Genomic DNA, 20746 nt, shown 5'->3' on the forward strand with positions numbered 1-20746 from the left:
AAGTTGGCAGAGTGAGAGATTTGCCGCATAGCATTGGCATCAATAAGTTTCACATGTACAGTACACTCGAGAGATGTAGAGCGTTGCGCAGACATTCTGCACCACCCACTTGGATGATTAGAAGAAAGATAAAAGCAAGAGGCATATGTTTCTAGTCATCAACGAAATCCAGAGAAGAGACGCTCTTGGTCATGGCATACATTCATCGCTTTCCAAGTCTCATCCGTCGCTCTTAAATCACTTTCCCCTATCCATCAAGTCTCCAGCTTTTGACATGACAAGTACCATATGACAAGTACAGAATAGCGTATCCGTGTCCCATAAAGAGTATGCGCTCGTACCCCTGCTGCTTCGTAAAAAAGAAATGATGAGAGAGCCAACAACCAGAAACCCTTACTGACATTCTGCCTCCGTTTTTCAAGCTCGTCCATCAGACAAGTGGCAGTGCCTACTATGCTACTATGGCCAAGGAGGCCTTTGCTGCTAGCCCCTATCCGGACCCGGAACGAAGTAGTCGTCCTCTATATACGGATATGGAGAATGCCGATGCTGTTGTTGTTGCAGAGGATAAGGTATCGGCATCGGCATTGGCGGGGGCCAAAGGGTGATTAGCATCGGCGGGGGGGCATAGGCCATCAGCGACGGCGCCATCGGCGCCGTCCGCGTGGGAGGCTGAGGGAGAGGGTCAAGGTGAGGGTGAGGATGGGGTTGAGCAGGGCCGAAGAGTATACACCGACATCAAGCGACCTTTCCTAGGATAGACCGCCTGCGTGCGGCGGCGGCGGCGGCTGGGGATTGGGAGGAGCCCAGTGCTGATGCTGATGCTGATGCTTAGGCGGAGCCAGCTGCGGCTGGTGGAACTGCTGGTGCGGCTGCTGGTGGTGCATGTGCGGAGGCGGCGCCATGTGCGGGTGCAGGTGGTGCGGGTGCGGGTGCGGGTGCGGGTACTGCGCAAGGTAGTGCATCGGCGGCGGGAGGGTGTAGTATGGCTCCAGCCCGTGGTTATACCCCCCGTTGCCCACGCCGCCGCCCCGGCCGGGGCCGAACCCCCGGCCGTGAGGGCCGCCGCCACTGCTGCCGGTACCGATTCCGCCGCCGCCGCGCCCATTCCCGCGGTAGAAGCCGCCCCTAGGGCCCTCCGGCGGTCGGAAGGAGCCTTGGATGCTGTTAGTCCTGGCCGAGAGCTGCCCACCTCCTCCGGCCCTGCCGCCGTTGTGGTGGCGGTCTTGGTGGTTATTGTGGCGCGCCATCGCACCGGGGCCGGAGGGTCCCGACTCGTTGCCGGATGTGGCGGACTGGTCACTGGACGCGTTGCCATTACTTGCGTCATTGTTCGTGCCGTTGCTCGCACTGCCGCGGGTCCTACCGTTCCCGCCAGCACCAGCACCAGCACCGCCGCCGCCGCCCCGACCGCCGCCATTATTCCCTCTCCTCCGCACAAACGGCCGCCTGGACGGCCTGGGCTTGCCCTCGACAGAGAAGTTGATCCTCTTGACGGGGTCCGTCACCATGACGCTGTCCGCCAGCCCGGCCTTGGCCAGGTCCTCCGGGGAGGCCGTCCAGGCCTGCAGCACGTTCTCGAGCTTCTCGAGGGGCGCCACCTCGGGCACCCAGGCGCGCACGTACCGGCCCTCGGCGTCGTAGTCGAACCCTTGCTTAACGGGGTTGAAGATGCGCGCCTCGCCGCGCGGGTCGTTGCCCACGCCCGCCACGTACTGCCAGTTGGCCCAGTTGGACGACACGTCGTAGTCGACGAGCAGCATCTCGTAGTACTCGGCGCCGTAGCGCCAGTCGATGCCCAGGTGCTTACTCAGGAAGCTCGCGACGTTCTGGCGCGCGCGGTTCGACGTGTAGCCCGTGTGGATCAGCTCGCGCTGGCTGGCGTCGATGAGGCCCATGCCCGTCGTGCCCGCGGCGAACCGCTCCAGGATCCTCGCGACACCCTCCGGGCTCGGGTTCTGATTCGGCAGGGTGCCGTCCGGGCTGGCGGACTTCCACTGCCTCTTTTTCTCGTTGCCGTAGTCGCTGTCGCCTCGGAACCCCTCCCGACGGAAAAGCTTGTGCTTGAACTTGCGAGTGCACAAGCGCATGTAATCGCGCCACAGCAGCTCGAAGCGTATAGCCTTGGTGCCTTCGTTCTCCCCCTTTCCGTAGCCCTCAACGTCCTCCCACTTCGTCTCGGTTCCATCTTCAAACTTGACAAGCGCTTCATGGATCTGTCGTGCTGTGAGGCAGCCCTGGGCTAGGAAGGCCGAGAGCTTGCTGCTGAAATCGGTGCCCAGTAGCCCATTGCGAGTGTCTTTGTACGCTGACATGACACCCTTCCGTATTAAATATTCAAGTCGCTCTAGGGCCGGATCCTCACCGCCCTTGAAGGGGTGGGCCGAGGTCCCACTCTCTGGGTAGGCTGGCAAGTCCGGGATGAAGTTCTTGACAGGGTTGACGAGAGCCTCGAGGAGTCTCTCGAGAGAACCAGGGGTAGTGAAGGGCGACGCTTGGGCCGGAATATGAGAATCGTCGGGGAATGGAGGGAGGGAGTACTTTTCAGGTTTAGGGAGAGTCGCTCTAGGCTTCTGGCGTAGGGGTTCTGTTGACTTCCTGTAGGTGGTGAATACATCCGGAAGGTCAGCAATATCGGCGAGACTCAAGTCGCGGCTACAAAAGATCAGTTGGCGTTAGCAAATCGACCTTGGGAGTCTGAGCAAGTCAGGAGGGAACTTACTCGTCCACGAAGTATTTCTCGTCGGTCCATAGCCGGAACTCCGCGCTGTGCTTTTCACAGACGGCGGCAACTTCGCTCTGTTCCCGTCTTTCCTCGACACTCTCCTCACCAACCATCCACACGGCACCGACCTTGTGGTCTTTGGACTTCAGACCCTCGAGAAGTTGCTGCAGGACTTCGCCGTGTTTTCCCGCGCGAAGCACGAGCCCGCTACCAAGAGACTCCAGAGACTCTTTGAGGTTCCACACCGCCTCCCCGATGAACTTGGCCCGGTGGGGACCACATCTCCAATAGTTGCCTGTCTGGCTTCTGGCTTCGGGGTAAGGGCTCTTGCTGCCGTCGCGGATGAAACCAGATATCTCAATCTGGTGAGCGGGGAATACAAAGACGGGCAGCAGGTGTGTGAAGCCGTGGTCCGAAGCCGTTGCCAGGTGGTGGAGGATAGGGTTGTCAGAAACACGCAAGTCCTTGCGCAGCAAATAGATGAGCACGTTGGGGCTGGACATTGTTAAGGATGGAAACGCTTCGGAGCTAGTAATATGCAAATACCCGCCTGGCCAGACCCTGATAAGTTGACGTTGGAGACCTTGAAGCCTCTATGGACGGCGGCACAATGCGGAATAGGGCCGTGCTGGGAGGGCAAGTTGTGGTGGTGAAGGAGTTTCAAATCTGGAAAGTAGTATCAAGCAGTGGTGGAGCCGACGACTAGTTGCATTATATGTCTGTTCTTGCAATTCAATGGCGTAATGGGAGGACTTGACGACAAGCTGTCAAGCGGGTCGGGAGCTTCCAGCCCTGCTACTGCTGCCAGTCGATGGTCAGAGGACGGAGCCGTGTCATTGATCACGGATGGGGGGAGCACAAGAGCCACTGACGAGGGGCAGGGAACAGAGCAGGATCCTTGTCTGGGGTCTGTCAGGCACGCACCTTGAGCCTTGAAGGAGGGACCCTTCAGAAGTTAGAGTTTTGTTTTGGCAAGCCGCAGAGAGGTACCGGCGGCAAGGGTCTGGGAACTAGTCTACCAGGTAGCTGCTCGCTTGGGAAAAGCTGCCAGTAAACTCGACTTGGGCAGGCCGAACCGGAGGTATTCCGAGAGTGGATCGAAGCTGAACGTGGACGGACGGGCCCTTATGTCGTTCTCAGTTGGCCACGCATGTACGTCGTCGAACCTAATGAATGCTCCCGCACTACTACCTGACTTACAAGGGCGTGCGTACCTACACTAGGTCGATGGTGGATACAATCGACGGGGCACCGGAATCGATGCGGGTGATGATGTAGTCTGAGACACTCGGATCGTGGCGAGGTGCAACCACGGTAAGGGTCTTGTGGGAGCCGCCTCTAGAAAGGCTAAGTTGGCAGAGGTTGGTGATGACGCTGTTGGAGGAGGGCTGCCGTCCTAGTAGACGGTGTACGCGCTGATCGATCTGGTGTTTGTGATGGCAGCAACGTTCATATACGAGGGCATCGCAAGAGGAACTATGAGAAACAAGAAACGAAAGCGCAGACACCAGGCTTGGGGCTAGTATGTCGAGATCAGGAAACAAGAAGAGGGCCAGGCTTGATGGGCATACCTTTTTCTATCGACTTCAAGGCCTTTCCGTCAGACTGACAAGCAAGAGCAGACTTGGGGGGGGGGAGGCCCTTGTGGCGCCTTGTGATCCACCATGGACAATGCAGACGAAAAGTAAAAAAAAGTCATGACGAAGATTCCTTTCATTTCTGTTCCCGTTGCATCGAGGCGCGGCCGGTAAGGTGTAGCTGCTAGGCTGATAGTTCTCCAATGGAGGGCCGTCCAGACCTCCGGGGGCCCTAGCCGCGCAGGACAGGGGCCATGGCGGCGCGCCAATGGACCCCAGCCCATGGCTCGTGGGCCGCCGATCAGCAGGGCAGCTCGAGATACAAGGGTCTCGGATGTGCTCATCCAGCCAAGAGCATGATCGTGGTGGTGTCATTGTCCTGCGCTGGAATTTGGAATCGGTGGTGACGGGCTCGACTTGGAACGGGGTCCATGGGAGAGAAGTGTCAGAATTGGGTCGCACTGGGAGCTGGATGGGCAAGGCGAAAGACCCCTACCTAGCTCGAGATCCGCAATTCCTGGGCTTGGCCTTTCAGATTTCAGATTGCGAGAAGGGGCCGGGGTCCCGGCGATCGGACCCATTAAAAAGCCAGACGGTCGCATCGGCCGAGATCTAGGTCGCCTCGCCCACACACACAGCAATCACGCCTGGCACCCTCCTTACTGCCTTAGGTATTACAGAGACCCCTTCCTCTTCAGGCTCTGCAACGAAAACCTACCGGGATAGGCAAGCACCTACTCTTTCACAAATCACACAAGAGGCAGGCGCGGCCGGAGGGTTTCAGGCATCCTCTTCCTCCATTTTCTCCTCCATTTTCTCCTCCATTTGAAACCACTCTCTCTCACTTATAGTCTCTCTCTACTTGCAGTTCGGCTTTCCTTGTGTGTATAGGATTGCTGATGCTCCATAATACCCGAGAAGTAGGTAGGTATTTCCAGATAGTTCAGACCTCGGCCCCGCCGCGCCCAGCACTACGTCACTACGTCATTTCAGCCCTCTCGCGTTGGCGGTGCGCCCCGGTAGCTCCATCGCCATTTCCCTTAGGCCAGCACTAAGTTTCGCTGGGCCTTTTGCCGCTGTTCACGCGGGCAACTCTGTTCTTTCTTCCGCCTGGATGTCCCAGTGCAGGCAGCTACCTTACCTACTCCGTGAAGGCTCGTCGCTAGCCCCATCTCCACGTGTGGAACTTGCTCGCCAGGGTCCAAATCAAGTGATGGGCAGGGGTCGCAGGGTCCCCTTTTCTTTTCTTACGATTTACAAGCACCATCGCCACTGTGCACGCGTCGCCAACGCTGGAAATAGCCTCACTTCTGCCATCACTGCTGCACAGTGGACACATCCTTCAATTCATCCCTTTCAAAGGTCTGACATGCACTTGTCTACGTTCCCGCACCGACAGGATCGTATCAAATATCATCTGCATGTCTCCCTCGATGGTGCCACCTGCGATTAAATGTCTGATTGAGTGTCAAAAACATCGTGGCTTAGGTGGCTGATCGCCCCATGGCAGCCTCACCACCCTGTGGCGCTCAGCTGACCCGAGGGCTGAAAATGCTTGTCTGTTCAGACCGCAAGCAGATGATATCCCCAATCTGCTCATTTGATGTGTATTTTTTTGACATATCTTACCATAACTCGCACCAGTGTTCCAGATTCGTTCCTGGATCATCCGCAACCCCTGGTAGACTTCTGCTCAGGAGGGGTTGTGATTGGCCTTGCGTGTGCGCTCCCGATTCCACCACCCGTCACCCTCCGCCGCTAGCATTGACAGCACCCGCCTGGCCGGGTGTAACCGCGACTTGTTGTCCAGCGCTGCTCTGCAAGATCAAGTGCTGACAACGTGTTTTTCAGCCTCAACGGTCTGGACCTCTCAGACTTCTACTGCAAGCCCAAAAAGGCAACGTGTCTTGCTTATACGCACTTTTCGGGAAGTGAAACCTGGCCAATCCGCTCTCTTAGACATGCTGCAACCTTTCGGAGAACGGTCAAATCCTCCCCGTCTGCAATGCAGGAGCCGGTGATTTCTTCTTGACAAAATTAGCTGTCTCTACCTTCACCGCTGCTTTGTTTTATTTCTCTCATCTAAAGTTTTTATGGGCTTATGGGACCCCCTTATTAGTGAGAGTTATTGACATGCCAAATCAAGAACCATCGTACTTGTGACCCACGATTCCTTCTTTTTTTTTATATGTATCTGTATTGGAGTTACACGAGCTATATGGGAATGAAACAGTCTATAATAGCACAAAGGTGGGCACGGTGACCGATTGCACCAAGCTCTACATTACGGTTACAACGCTTGAAAGTAGCACAGAAGCTTGCCCTGTAGCCTTATTGTCTCGGTTGAAGAAGAAACCATAATTGTCTCTTCTTGTGCTATCGAGTGCCTTATGACGTTGGGCTGGACAATGAGGGACTACCTTAGTGATCAGCCTGAGGCATGTCTACTGTTGTGTTCAGAGTTCATACCTTCGACGCCACGAGACTCGGCCTTCTCAGTCAGCGGGGCCTCTCTGGCTCTCGACCAGACTTTTTCTCTAACTGGGTACTTGTGGGCATACTTTGGCTTTGTCCGGAGCTCCGAGTTGTGGGGTTTCAAATGGCCGATGCTCCTGAGCGACATCTTCACCACCGTCGCATGGTGGGTCAACCTCTTCATTCGCGGCAGCCCATCCGGACTTTAAGCAGACATCGTCGCTGCTGCAGTGGACTACGCCGTGGGAATACCTTTTCGTTGGCTTCTCGAGGCGCGAGAGACAAGAAGGCCACTCGGGGAGGATCATCATCATCGCTGCTCTGTTCCTCGTGGCCGAAGTCATGGCCACGGTTGCCATCATGGCACGACAGCACGTTGTCAGCGATGCTGAGCCGTCGAAAGTGGGCGTCTGAATAGTTGACGGAAGTTCATCAGAAGCTACTTCAATCTTAACAATCAATAACCTTGTCACATCCTTGCCCCGGAGCTCGGAAGGGCTATCCCACTACCTAAATCCGATGGGCTTGATTGAAGTCTTTTCGTCGCTGTCGTAGGCTGACATCGTTCCGTGTTCATTATAGTCACCGTATACTTGACAAAAATCAAAAATATCCTCCTGAGAGGCTACGCCTCGAGTTCCATCTTCTTGCCCAGTTCAATATTTGCCTCCATCACCGCCTCGTCCACAAACCGCATCAATATGGTGCCCAAGAAATCTCCACCGTTCCAGTCTTCCCATTCCTCCTCGCCCATATGCAGTAGCACCAACAAACCCACGATCTTCAGAAAGGTGTTATTGGTAGTGTTATGCTGGAGGCTGTAAGAGTAGATAGTGCTGTCTAGACTGGTGGTAGAGAGGAATTCCTGGGCACTAGGTTGAGCCTTGTCTAGGAATTGTAGACCTACTGCAGTCTATAGCAGGAGATCCTAGATGTGGGCGACGTACGGCCTCTATAGGTTGATACCTATTATATTGAGGTGGTGTACCTCTATAGCCATCCCCTAGAAGACGATGACTATATATCGGAGGGTATCTATCTCAACCTCTTCTATAGTGTGGTTAGTTATAGCAAGCTGGTCTAGGTAGGTACTAAATATATAAAATGCGGTTATCTTGTTAACTATCTATATTAATATAAAGATATATATATAAGGTAAGACGATATGCCTACACCTCTTATTATATCAGAACTAATGATATTATAATACTTAGTAGATATTAGTTATAATATCCTTAAATATGTTGATTATATAGTATTCAATCTTAATAGAGCTAAAGAATTTATCTAGAACACCTATATTATCCTATATTATCTATATATCAATATATATAAATCCTACTTTAGACAGCTTGCTCTATAGGTAGTCAATCATCTTAAGGTCTAGGATGATAATGATATTATTATCAAGATAGTCAGCAAGTATCATCATGCTGTTAGCATCTTATATAGGGGGTAGTGTGCTAAGACATACTTCTGAGTATATGATGCTAGCAGAGAAAGTCAGTCTGTATCATCTATATATGCCTAGAGGGATTGGTACATACATAACTTTACAGGACGTATGTATGCCTTCACAAGGCGCGTCGACTGAGGACGCAACAGAAGAAATCTCTGAGGTTACTGTCCCTAAGGACCGACGCGACTCAGTGGAGCGGTCTGTGTCAGTGACGCTCTCGTCGTCACCATCGCTGGTACCGGCAGGGACGTCTGGCTCTGAGAATACCGGTTGCCAGGCCAGGGTGGGCTTGGCTTGGAGGAGGCTTCGCAGGCTCTCGAGTTCCATAAACACTTTTTATTTACTTCTGCCTTGTATACAATATCCTGGCCATCATAGCTTGCTTATGTCGATATCAGAGAGTATTTGGTTCGGGGTTTCTTCTTGTTAGTTGGTTAAAACAAGAAGCAGATCCCATAAAGGCTAGAGACTCATCTTGGAAGTCATTCACTCTGTATAACCCTGAGCGGAGAGGCCAAAAAGACGGCCCTTTAAGTACACGCGACGCCTTGTCCTATTGATACAAAGTTGCCAAAGCTCAAGAGCTTTTGCAACGGTAACTCCTGTCCAAGTATATTATTAATTTGAAGCTTAGAATTTGAGCTTTCCATTGATAAAGCTGTTTCTTGGGAGATAGCCTCTTGAAGGTGTTAACAGGGGTGGCGGAGCAGCCATTCTCGAAAGCATATTCTCAAGAGTCTGCCTTGCATCATTGCGCCTGCATAAAATGGTTCAGCCTGGTCAGCTTTGCGGCCCAACGGGCAGATGACGATCCGACTGCGGCCTGAACAAAATGTGCCGCCGCTCACATCGGTGTTTTTTTTTCTCGAGAATCATAATCAATCCGAATCGCCAGTAGATTGTTTGAAACGATCATCTTCGCCATTCAACCGCTCGGGTAGGCCACCAAGCGCAGGTCTTCTTTTCCAATATCTCTCTGCGAGGGCTTCTCATGATGGATCAATCCTGCAACCACACTCGACAGGGCTCAGATGACGACACTGCGATACCTGGGCGAATAGAGAGCCACGGACCAAATCGGGGTAATATCTTTGACACGCATGCAAGCGACACCTCTTCTACTAGCGCCAAGGACGATGACGTTGAAGAGCCGACCTGGGATACCATGTTAAAGGAGTTTGACACGGTTGAACCCTTTTATGCAGACCGTGCACGCGACATCTCTTCCACTGGTGCGGAGGACGGTGATGTACTCATCAATCTTTCAGAAGAAAGGGGCCTACCCCCCGCTTCTTCGACGCCCGTCCCTTCAAAAGCCGCCTCTCCTGTCCGCCTGAGTAGCGAGGACGATTTTCCTGCGCGAGATCATCCACTGTACAAGAATGCCGCCCCTCAAGCGGACGGGCTCTTTCACTGCCCTTGGGAGGGTGAGCCGAGCTGCAACCATAAGCCAGAAAGGTTGAAGAGCAATTACAAGTACGTTGATAGCAAATCTATGTCGGAAATTGCTGACATGTGGCAATTTACAGTAAGTCCGTTGATAGTCATTTGAAGCCGTGGCGCTGTAAGGACGATCAATGTGAGAATGCTCGATTTTCTTCCAGCGCTTGCCTGCTGCGACACGAACGCGAGTCACATGGCTTGCATGGCCTTCCAGACAAGCCATATCTGTGTACCTATGAAGGCTGCGAACGGTCTATCGCCGGCAATGGATTCCCACGTCAATGGAACTTGACAGATCACTTGAAACGAGTTCATCCAGACCCGCAGGTGCTCTCTACGATTCATTCTGGTATGAGAAAATTTTCTTCTGGGCTTTCTGATTTATTGAGGCGCAGGAGAGTGGGTGCAGATTCTTTGGCGGAGGCGCCTCCGTTGCGTTCTCTGCCAAAAGACCATCTAGTCGACACTGAGCAGTTGACTGATTCTGGCTATGCGTCGGTCCAGAGGGATTCGACATCTCGCGTCAACGATGCTTCATTGCCGACTGACAACAATGATCGATCTGTGTCCAGCACACAGGCTCACGTCCCAGATGATGCTACTGTGTACTCTGTTGCGTGGAGTGTTCCGGACGATGTCCTTGATACCTATAAATCTGAGCTTGCAGAGTCCTTGTTTAAACAGCTCCGTCAATTTCTACCCGATCATGAGCTGTTACACTCATCGTCGTCGACCTTAACAACCTTTCTGCGATCCTTTGCCCTGCGTCTGGGAGGACCGGGATCGAGTAAGGCAGCCAAAAAAGTGATGTATTTTATACATAAGAATCGAGGGTATGTGTCTAGCGGGGAAATTTGTCTTACGGCCTCTAACTCTTTGTAGTGACATTGCAAGTCGGTTTGAAGCCGCTGCACGATGTGCTCAAGAAGAAGACTCGGCCATATACTCTACGGCAAAAAGAGAGGTCCTAGCGAAATTGGATATTGGCAAGTGGTTGCAAACGGTGGAGGAAGGCATGGTTCTAGAGCCTGCTCACCATGTCGATGATCATGATAAGAAAGAACACGGGCGGGAGTGGGATGATGATGACATGGAAGAGCAGCCCGCACTTCCCGACAAGCGAGGTTACCGCGATGTGGTTTTCGGCTCCGCTTCTTACAGGTGGCTGCTGGCCTCGATGGTCAAAAGTTTGACCTTAGCACTGCCCGACAAGAACGACGATGTCTGCGCCGAGATTCATACCAGGGTCAAGCTTTGCCTTGAGCAGAATCACTCCGTCAGTAGCCGGAGGCCTTCCCAGCGCTTTGGGCTACTTTTACGGTCTGATTGGAGCCCTTTGGAATTCTTGCGAGCCAGATTCCCGGACGATCCAGATGTCGGACGCTTGCTGGGGGAAAGTCTCACACTGACCGGGACGCTGACGAACGCGCAAGCTCTACCTTGCGCCGAGTACTTACGTCAGACATGGCCCGTGACTGGTCCTCAAGTTCTATCGCTTCTTACAAGGGCGCTAACCCTGGGGACAGAGATCACTGGTAAGATTATTCTGGCCAGACCCATGATGTTGAGAGTCGTTGACTGATCCCGTGCAGAGGAAATGAGTGATACATCCGTACTCAGGTGCCACTTCACAAGCTCTCAACTCCTCGTAAGGATAGAGGGAACTATAGACACTATCGCAGAAATCGGAGAGCAGATCGCTTGGCTTGGCGCGGCGCTGCGTCCCTCTTGCTCCGATTCAGGTGTCGCGAAGTGTCGTCCAGTACTCGAGGTACCTAACACAGGAATGGCGCCGATGATCAGCTTAAGGTATGCTCTTGAGTATGCTCTTGACGCAGGGAGCACTGGCGCAAAGGGCCCAGAAACTGGTCAATGTTGGCACGAACTGTTCCGGAATCCCGTCGTGGTGACCGGCTATCCCATTCCGAGACGGGCTCAAGACAGCAAAGGACTCGAGATCCCCTTGCAAATCATGTCCAAATTGACAGACTCTCCACGCGTCAACGAATATCTAGGAGGATACTTTCTAAAAGGGTTTTCGACGGCACTAGTGCCCACCGCTAAATTACACGATACTGTGCAGTGGCACATGTTCTACACTTCGGATGGTAGCCGGCTGCCATATTGGGATGCTCATGCAGAATATGGGATTGAACTAAACCTAGCAGAACTGCAGAAGAGCCGGCATATTGTTGGTTGGTGCTCGAAAGCCAACTTTCTCACAGGTATGATACGAGATACTTCAAAGCATTGAGAGATGCGGTGCCACAGGCTAACATACCATAGGATCGTCATCGATGAATTATCAGATCGGTGCCACACAGCTCCCGAGACCAGGTCGAGAGTTCTGTCTGGAGAAGGTGTCATTCTCCGTAGGCCAGATCGTCACCGGAGGCTGTCAATTCGCTATCGGACACAAAGAGCCTCCTGTGCGCATCACTCATGCTTCTTATTCTGAAAAGTTACGTTGGCTCAATCAGAAATACGTGACGTTATGGGGTGTCTCTGATTCTCGTGGCTGGCTAGTCAACGCCAATGCTGCTCTGCTCCACCTCTTACGAGCATCTCTGGAGTCGTCAAGAACGGATAAATTTGCTTCTGAATTTCTGTTCGAGGCTAAAGACTTCAAGGAATCCACAAACCCAGGAACTCTAGACTCGGTCCTGGATGTCCTGCTGAACACCGACAATCAGAAGCTCGAGCTGTACCTCAAGGACAGAAAGACATGTACCAAGATCAGAGAATTCCCGGACGGTCACCGAGAAGAGTTCACAGAGACAGTTCAGAGCTGCACAACTGTGAAAGACCGGGTAGAAGAACTCTACGAGTCTCTAGAGAAGCTCATCGACTTCAATGCTTCTCTTGAGAGTTCTTCAAAAGGCGTCGATGCTAGGCTTCGGCTTCGTGATTATCTTTTCGGGTGGGACTTTGCCGACATAGCCACTTATCGCGATCCGTTCCATATCAAAAAGGCAAACCTGCCCCTTCAGTTGATCAGCTGGGTCGACTTCACAAAGGCAATCCCGGCCGTGACACTATTTGGAAAGGGTTTCGGAGACTTGATCCGTGCAGCATCATGCATAAGCTCAAGCCAATGCTCAGAATGGGAGACGATGCCGGTCAACAGCAATCTCTTGTGCGTCAGTGCCGCCGATCTACGAGACATCATCGAAAGGACTGGTGATCTGTCGGCCAAGCCCATCACGGTCGCCCCGGGCATCGGATGGAACAGTCCCCCCACAGACGAGTTGTTTCGAGAAACATGTCCGTGTACGTTGTCCGTTACCAGGACATCTCAAAGGCGACGACCACATCATCATCCCATCCAGGAGCTCAAGTTATCCAAGTTCCAGTGGAGCGCCGGCGAAGTAGATCTAGACTTATCCAGCCACCCTGACGGCGCCGTCATTTTCGGAAGACAATCCGAGCGATACCCCGCCCAACCACATCGAGCTGATTCACTATCCGCCGGGGCAAGTTCGTCAGTCACAACGGGGTTAGGACACAGCAGCACCTCCGATGCCTCAAATACAGACGACCAGGCTCTCGGTTTCTTACCAACACCATCTTGGTCGCCCTCGGGAGGTCAGGGATATGATTCGTCCAGCACGGATAGTAGAGAGGTTGGAGGCTTACAAAGATTAGCTGAGCAGAGCCCTGATGTAAATATGGGAGGAAAGCCGCCGCATATGACACTGGTCCAAGGTACCTGCCTGAAGCGAAAGGCTTGTGTAGATGATGCGCACGGGGCTGAAGAAGCGGAGAGCCAAGATGACCCAGGGCCTTCCAGCATCCGAAAGGTGGCAAAGTCAATCGAGAGAAAGTTTCGGTCACGGGGCATGGATTGATATAGCTGGAGACAAACGGCTTTCGTTGGAACACGACGAGGCAGGCCTCTCTGGAGCAGGATCAAAATTGACAGAGCCTCAGAGAACATTGTGACACGATCACCAGATTGGAATCGAAGGGGACCACAAAACAAACACTGGCGTCGACCATTTGACGAGTTACTTTGGGTAATGAGTAAATTCAACCTGTTCGATGACCGGTTTCCATGAAAAGTGCCAGTTATCGGTCAATCCCGCTACCCATCGTACTGTTCTCTCGCTCAGATGCGCTATTCTAATGTACACACGTAAGTGAAGATCGAGTTCTGTCGCAAACATTCATCCAACAAACCAAGACTTCTCTTTCTCTTCTCCTTCGCTCCTCCTCAGACCTGAACAGTAAGAACATTGCCCTCCCGCGAACCGTTTAGGCCCGCAGGCGTGCATGACTGGTACACCTTGTGAAGCCACTCAGTCTCGCGGAACGACTTGCGGTTCTTCATGGCTGGGTGCACGAGGAGCCACTCCGCCTGCCGCGCCCGGGTCAATCCAACATTCAGCCTATGTTTTCCATCCATGAACCGAGTACTCCGGTCCCGTACAAAATCAATCCCCACCACATCCGCCTCGTGGCCCTGAGCCGTGTCCCATGTCCGGGCCTCAACCCGATCCTTGACTCCCAGATCTGGGTACTCTTCTGCGAGCTGCTCGATCGCTTTGTTGTAATACTTGATCGCGGATCGATACGGCGACAGAAGAAGAATCGTTCCTGGAATTTCCGGGCGATCCACGCGCCGAAAATGCGGATCGTGCAGGAGTTCTCGAACCTTCTTCATGGTCCAATGCCGATGCATGGGGTTGTGGAAACTCTTTCCATCCTCAACGACGGTGCCGACCGGGCATATGTGAACGATGAACCGCGCCACTGGGCAGAGCTCGCCGAAGAGCTTTCCCGAAGATGCTAGCCAGTTTCGCAGATGTGCCAAGCTCGTAGGGAAGAGAGACTTGCTGTCAATGCCGGTGGTCATTTGGCCGTCATAGAACAGGTTCGACGCCAGCCTCTGGAGATTGCCATATGCCCGATGGTTGATTAGTAACTGGCTATCGATGACATTGTTGTGATAAGCTCTCAACATCATGGTAGTCTGAAGTTGTGCCGCGTAAACGTTGTCTTTGGTGTTACCGACATACGGCAGTGTCTGCCGAAAATCTCCGCAGAAAATCCATGCAGCCGGACTGAAATGGGCGATTGAGATCAGAGTTGACAACTCTCGAGCGTGAGGTGCTTCATCGAAGATAACGAGATCAGGCTCAAACATCTTGGAGAAGTAAGTGCTTGCTGCGACTGGAGTGGTCGCAATGAAGTCTGCCGTCGTCAGAACCCTCTCGTACAACCGGAAGACTTCCCATTTGAAGAGCCGATTATCCGTTGGATCACCCTCTGAATTCTCCAGAAGTTTCGTGAGGCTTGCGTGCTCGTCCAGATGTTGTCGGTAGTACTGCCAAGCCGCCTCATCAAGTGTCGGCAAGGAGGCCGGGGCTTCGCTGGGTGATGGCGAGCACTCCTTGTGAGCAGCCGCGATTGAAGAGAATCGCTTCGTGAAGTCTACCTCAGGCTCTTCTCCATCAACATCGAAGTCGGCACGGTTTGAATTGAGAGTGCGCTTGATAGAGCAGTCCAAATCATCATTCGTGTCGGGAGGAGTACACTTGGTATCGGTGTCGACTTCCTTGGAGCCGGGAGAAGATGTGGTGACATTCTTCGCAGAGTTGATTCGGCGGCTCCGGCGCATCTCGTACGACCAGCCCTTCATGCGAATGATAGTCTTGTGTTTTCCGACATCTTCGACCAGGCGAAGCAGACGCCGCGTCGCGTCATCCAATGGCTGGTTGATGTCGAGAAGGTACAGGATCTTGCCTCCACAGGACAAGACCAACGCTGCCAGGAGCAAGACCCAATGGGTCTTTCCGCCTCCAGGGCCACCGGGCACAATTCCAATACCACAGGGCAGCTTCGACAAGGTTTCCTTCCACGCTCTCTGCTGCGACGCGTTCAATCCAGAGTACCGTGCCCGAAGCTGACTGGGCAGGTCATCGTCCTTTGGCTCTCGAAGACTGGGAAATTTGTCGAACAGATCCACGACGATTTCGGGGTCTTTCATAGACAGCCACCACTTGAGAGCAGCGATCTGCTTCTTCGAGACCAGTTCGCCTCGCGCCAACTTCTCCCAGGCGCCGAGTTCGGCTCGCAGGGTGGCATCAGAAACCTGGAAATTGAGCAGGATCGTGGCTGCATTGTCGTCGTCGAGCATCTCGGCGGGTACAGTCGTCGCCGTAGTGCCTCTGGGGAGCAATGGCTTCATCAAAGGTTCCATGTCCGAAACAGCCAAGATGACTTTGAAGACAATAAAGCGACCGAAGAACGTGACGCCATCCTCGCCACCCAGGTTGCTGCTAATGCGCTCGGCGGGCCACCAATCCGCCGACTTGAGCTTCTTCTTCTCTGGGTCGTAGGGACCCAAGAGACAGCGATCACCTTCTCTAGGCAGGACGCTCTCCACATTGTGGTGAGCTTCCACGAGGATGACATAAGTGTCGTCCTCTTCTGATGCAGGTGTGACCGAAAGACACCAGGCTTTGAAGAGCCGCTCTTGCTTGTTGTAGTCGACAATAGAGGCCGACTCGAGCTCGTGCTCTTTCTCAGTCCCGTTGACATGACGCTCCGAAAACTCGTTGGCCGACGAGAATCGGAAAATGGGGGCGACAGGCTCGGTCACCTCGGGTTTCTGATGGTCAACATAACGACCATTCGCCACATGAAGGTCAATGAACTTCTCCATTGTAGTCCACCATGCAGCCGGGACCGGCGTGATCAACAAGGGCGAGTGAGCTGTGGAAAGAGTTGAGGTCTTCAAGGTCGAGGAGGGGGAAAGCAGGAGGTGGTGAGAAGAAAGGAGGGAAAGAAGCACCCACGACACGTTGGGTGGCTGCCTTTTAAGGGCGTTGGAAATAGAGGGGTCCTGCCCTGAATGTCCTTCTTTGTTGCTGCCTGGCAGGGATAAGTTAATGTGAAAAGAAACCGAGTTGAAAAGTGATGAGTGTCTGATGGGCAAGTGAATAGGTCGAGAGACGGCAGGTGAGCCTGCCAGTTGAGGTACGTGCGCAGGAGGAGGAGCAACACAACCTCACGCCCTCCACGAAGAAATGGCTTCCACTATTTCACGCCACTCGTGATTGCTCTGTCTCGTCCCCTCTCGCGTTCTTGCCTGCTTGCCCTCTTCCCCTTTTGAGGGGTGTGAATTTCGTAGGGCTAGACCAAAATCAGGCTTCGGGGTGCAATTGTGAAGACAAAGCCCAACACGCCCCTGACACTTGACAATAATCACAGACCAACAATGCCCTTTCATCATAAAATCAGATTAAACCGAGTGTGTTGTTACAATAAAAACAATTAAAAAAGAAAAAAAGAAAACAAGATTATGCCCAACTCCCCCCAAACCATGACCCCATCCGCCATGAGGTAGTAAAGTAGAATAACAATAGCAAAGCTGGTGGGCAGGCTATGCTCATTTCTGCAGCCCGTCCTTCTTCCTACAAGTCATCGCCGTATTTTCTTTCCTCTCATCGGGCTCCGAGAGGCCGCTCAGTCATCGTCAAAAATCTGGTATGTGTTCTGCAGAATGGTGTCCACAGCCCTGACCTGCCAGCCAGCGTCGGCGATGTTAGAGCCGGAACCGGTGCCCATCAGAGTCGGGCCAAACACGATAGCCAAGTTCTGCGAGCTCATTCTGTTGACCTTGGAGTTCTCCATGACACGGTGGAGATGGAGTGTCAACGCGCGCAACGTGGCGTAGTTGGGATCTGGCAGCGAGTTGATGATCGCATGGAGCGAGTCACGACGGACAATATCATCATCATTTTCTGTTTGATAGAGTCAGCTCGGTCGATGAAATGACATGAAATACGTCGCAGGGACAACATACTGGCTGCCTCGATAAAACCCGAATAGTGCTCCTTGGTCAGAAGGGGGTCAGGGAGGTCCCGGAAGAACTGCTTCAACAGACCGGCAACACTATTGACGTCGTGGAAGAAGTTCTCGGGGTTCCTGAAGTCGAGATTCGCCGAGTTGGAATCTGAGATATGTGTGTCAATAACGCTACCCTGGTGTATCCAGTATGGTTCAACGTAGGGTGGTTCATACCTCCTGTATCAAACATGCCCTTGAGCTTGTTTACGTGCGGGACAGAGCCAGACAACCGGTAAATGCCCTCCACACTCAGACCGTATAGGTCAACGGCCTGGATGCACTGGTAGACGACCATGGGCACGGCCAGCGCATCGCGGTCGTAGAGCCGAGAGAGCGAGATACCAAAGACGGGCTTGGTAGGGGCCATTTGCGGGGGTGACTGGGCGCGGACCTGACCGAGACCACTTGATCCGGGCCGTTGATTGGGCGGGTGAGACATCAAGGGGTTGGAAATCGGTCCCTGAGGTCCTGGGGGCCCTTGGAGTTGCGGCGGTTGTTGTGGCTGTGATGTCTGAAACGACAAAGCTCCTAACTGAGGTGGTCCTTGTGAAGAATTGGCTGAGGTATTGAATCGAGAGTTCGGGACGGTCGGTTGCGCAGAGTTGCGAGTCGAGAACGGCGACTGCTGCTGGCCCTGGTTACCTTGCCCATACATACTGCTGTGGCTGAAACTGCGCTCGTGCTGACCAGAGCCTTGACGTTGAGCTGCGGGCATCACAGGCACGGGTCCCATGGGAGGCGCCCCTCCTGGAGACTGGCTTGCATCGGGGAAGCCTCCGATCGGTCCGGTCCGTGATGACATTGAGGCCGGTTGCTGGACTGGTCCGGGACCCATGGGCGGCTGGCCCATAGCTTGAGTTGGGCTCTGCACGGCTGACGGGGCTTGAGATGGCGGCGGGTTCTGCCTAGTGTTGTCGAGAACCTGAGACGGATTAGTACATGCTTTCAGGCTTCCAGATTCAGGATATCGGTGCGCTCGATGACTTACAGGATGACGCTCGTACACAGGCTCGCCCGTGCGTGGTGGCAGCTTGTTATGATAGCCTCCGATATATTCGTTCAAGTCTCGTTCGTTATCGATGGAGCTTGCAATCTCCTTAAGACTGCGTGCGTCTGGCTTGCCGGGACCTTTGAGGGGGCTGATGCTGAGGCCATTGCTCAAAAGCAGCTTCTCGTTGAATGAAGCTACGGCGAGGATTAGCACCAGTCATCAATTGAACGTAGAATCAGAACGTGTACGTACCAAATTTCTGCATCTGCAAAGCCAACCCGCTATCGCACTCCCTGATGTTATCGTGGAGCGCCTTCACCGCATCGGGCCTCGCCGTCTTGATCAATTCACTACGCTCCACCTGATAGGTCTGTACCTTGCCCTTGTAATCTTCATCGGCGGCCTGCACCTTGCGAAGAAGATCCTCTTCTTGCTGCGCCGCCGACTTGTGGCCCTTGAAGCCAAATTTGGGTCGCTGGCCGCCAGTGTCGCCAGTGCGAACACGGTCATACTCCTCGGCCAGAGACTCGTACTTGGCTTTCGACTTGCGCATGGCCGTCTCGAGGTCGGCGACTCGCTGCTCCGCGGCCAGACCATTCTGCTTCCAGCCCTTCCTGTTCTTCTCGGCCATAGCCGCAAGCTCCAGCAAATCCTCATGCATGGTCTGCAGGGACTGTCCGAACTGCACGCCGTTATCTGCCATCCGGTTGTGCGTCTCCATCATTTGGCTGTAAGCCGATGCAAAAGTGCCTCCCTTGTGCTCGCCGCGCGACATGGTCTCCATCGTCCCCTGAGACAGCTTCTTCAAGTGGTTCGAATGGTCTTGCTCGAGTTGACCCCTCTTCTTGAGGAACATGGCGAATTCCTAATTGCAAGCAAGGCACGAAAGCGTCAGCAAAGTCATCTTCTTTCGGAAGCAGGGCGGTGTAAGCAGGATCAATGTTCGCAACGAACCCTGACTGAGGCAATGCTCTGCTTCAATCTATTGAGCATAGCAGACACACCGATCTCGGACTGCAGCACGTCCTGGACCTCCTTCGGGGCGTCGATGTGGTTGGGGTTCGAAGGACCGGTCGGGCTGGTGACTGCAGCTGGCGGCGCGGCGCCGTTCGCAACGCTGCCTCCGTTCTCGCCGGCGGGGGGCTGTCCCAGCGACATGCTACCCATCCGTTCGCGCTGCGGCGGAGGAATGTCGACGGACGATCTGAAGTCGGTCGCGGCAGCCATAGTGGCACTTGCGAGCTTCCCGCGACTGGTGATAGGTTTCTAGGTAAAGACAAGGAGATCACGGAGAGGCGACGGGAGCGCAGTCATACGCTTGCCACCCGTTGTATTGGTAGAAATCCGGGTTCTGGTGAGGCAGGGGTTGAAACAGTACAGGTTCATGCGTGGTCGTTATGGTACCCGATCTCACGGATCTAGTTAGCGGCCAAACAACAAGCAGATCCTCGAGCGCTGCTCCGGTTGCTCGACAAAGCGATTATATCGAGCTGGGGCGCTGCCGGACGCAGATTGCAATCAAGCCAAGATCGGAAAAGGACTGCGGGTGACGATGGCAGAACTGACAATAATTAGGTCAGGAAAAGAGGATAAGATGACGAATGGGGCTGATGCTAAGATGGTGGTGGTGGTGCGTGCGTGCCTGTGGGAGCGGATCCAATCCATCCAGAGGGGCACCGGAATGGGGGGGATTCGAAAATGTCGTCGTGGCAAGCTTCGCGGAGTTTGCTATTAAAAGACCACCGGATAACGGATACCTGGCCTCCCCAGATTGCGACGGGCTCTCTCGTTAGGTTGACACCTTACCCACCTGCAAAATAAAATTGACACACTGACACTACCTAGGTATGACATCGATGCGATTCACCGTTGGGTTAGCTTCAGGTACCGCACACAGGCGAAGAGCTAACAGCCGAAGCGCCCATGGCTGTGAACGCCACTAAAGTCCTTGCCAGTAAGTTTCACTACAAACAATTCCGAGTCCCGGCACACTCCACACGTGTTGTGTGTTGTATCTCTCTTTCTGCCTTTCTCTTCTCTTCAAGGCTGCCATCCTCGAGTGCCTCGCTCGTCGCTGATTGAAATTAAAGACGGGAAACTGGGGACGCCAGGACGAGGAACCCTGGAAACCCCTGCCTGTCTCAACATCCTTGAATCGAAGTCTGTGCACATTCCGAACCCTCGGGAGGCTAGTACGACACACCTATGACCATACCGAGTAC

The 20746-nt window shown here is 53.6% G+C and overlaps 4 protein-coding genes across 4 annotated transcripts; 1 reads left to right on the forward strand and 3 right to left on the reverse strand.

The window, feature by feature from the left end:
* Nucleotides 1–752: 752 nt before the first annotated feature.
* E0L32_011310 (uncharacterized protein) lies at nt 753–3228 on the reverse strand (the record flags this gene model as incomplete). The annotated part of the gene is made up of 2 exons (XM_031134025.1): nt 753–2655; nt 2723–3228. 2 exons carry the CDS (start codon nt 3226–3228, stop codon nt 753–755), a joined length of 2409 nt encoding a protein of 802 aa, XP_031000704.1.
* Nucleotides 3229–9230: 6002 nt separating this feature from the next.
* E0L32_011311 (uncharacterized protein) lies at nt 9231–13527 on the forward strand (the record flags this gene model as incomplete). Its single annotated transcript, XM_031134026.1, has 5 exons — nt 9231–9764; nt 10184–10512; nt 10562–11214; nt 11272–11904; nt 11966–13527. 5 exons carry the CDS (start codon nt 9231–9233, stop codon nt 13525–13527), a joined length of 3711 nt encoding a protein of 1236 aa, XP_031000705.1.
* Nucleotides 13528–13892: 365 nt separating this feature from the next.
* On the reverse strand, nt 13893–16346 carry E0L32_011312 (uncharacterized protein; the record flags this gene model as incomplete). The annotated part of the gene is made up of 1 exon (XM_031134028.1): nt 13893–16346. One exon carries the CDS (start codon nt 16344–16346, stop codon nt 13893–13895), a length of 2454 nt encoding a protein of 817 aa, XP_031000706.1.
* An 803-nt stretch (nt 16347–17149) lies between these two features.
* On the reverse strand, nt 17150–19751 carry E0L32_011313 (uncharacterized protein; the record flags this gene model as incomplete). The annotated part of the gene is made up of 6 exons (XM_031134029.1): nt 17150–17427; nt 17490–17639; nt 17708–18455; nt 18522–18718; nt 18777–19389; nt 19479–19751. The coding sequence occupies 6 exons, from the start codon at nt 19749–19751 to the stop codon at nt 17150–17152; spliced, it is 2259 nt and encodes a 752-aa protein (XP_031000707.1).
* Between the last annotated feature and the right edge of the window lie 995 nt (nt 19752–20746).

The sequence above is a fragment of the Thyridium curvatum genome, assembly GCF_004353045.1.
Source record: "Thyridium curvatum strain D216 chromosome Unknown NODE_103_length_128479_cov_82.219210, whole genome shotgun sequence".
Taxonomy (NCBI): domain Eukaryota; kingdom Fungi; phylum Ascomycota; class Sordariomycetes; order Thyridiales; family Thyridiaceae; genus Thyridium; species Thyridium curvatum.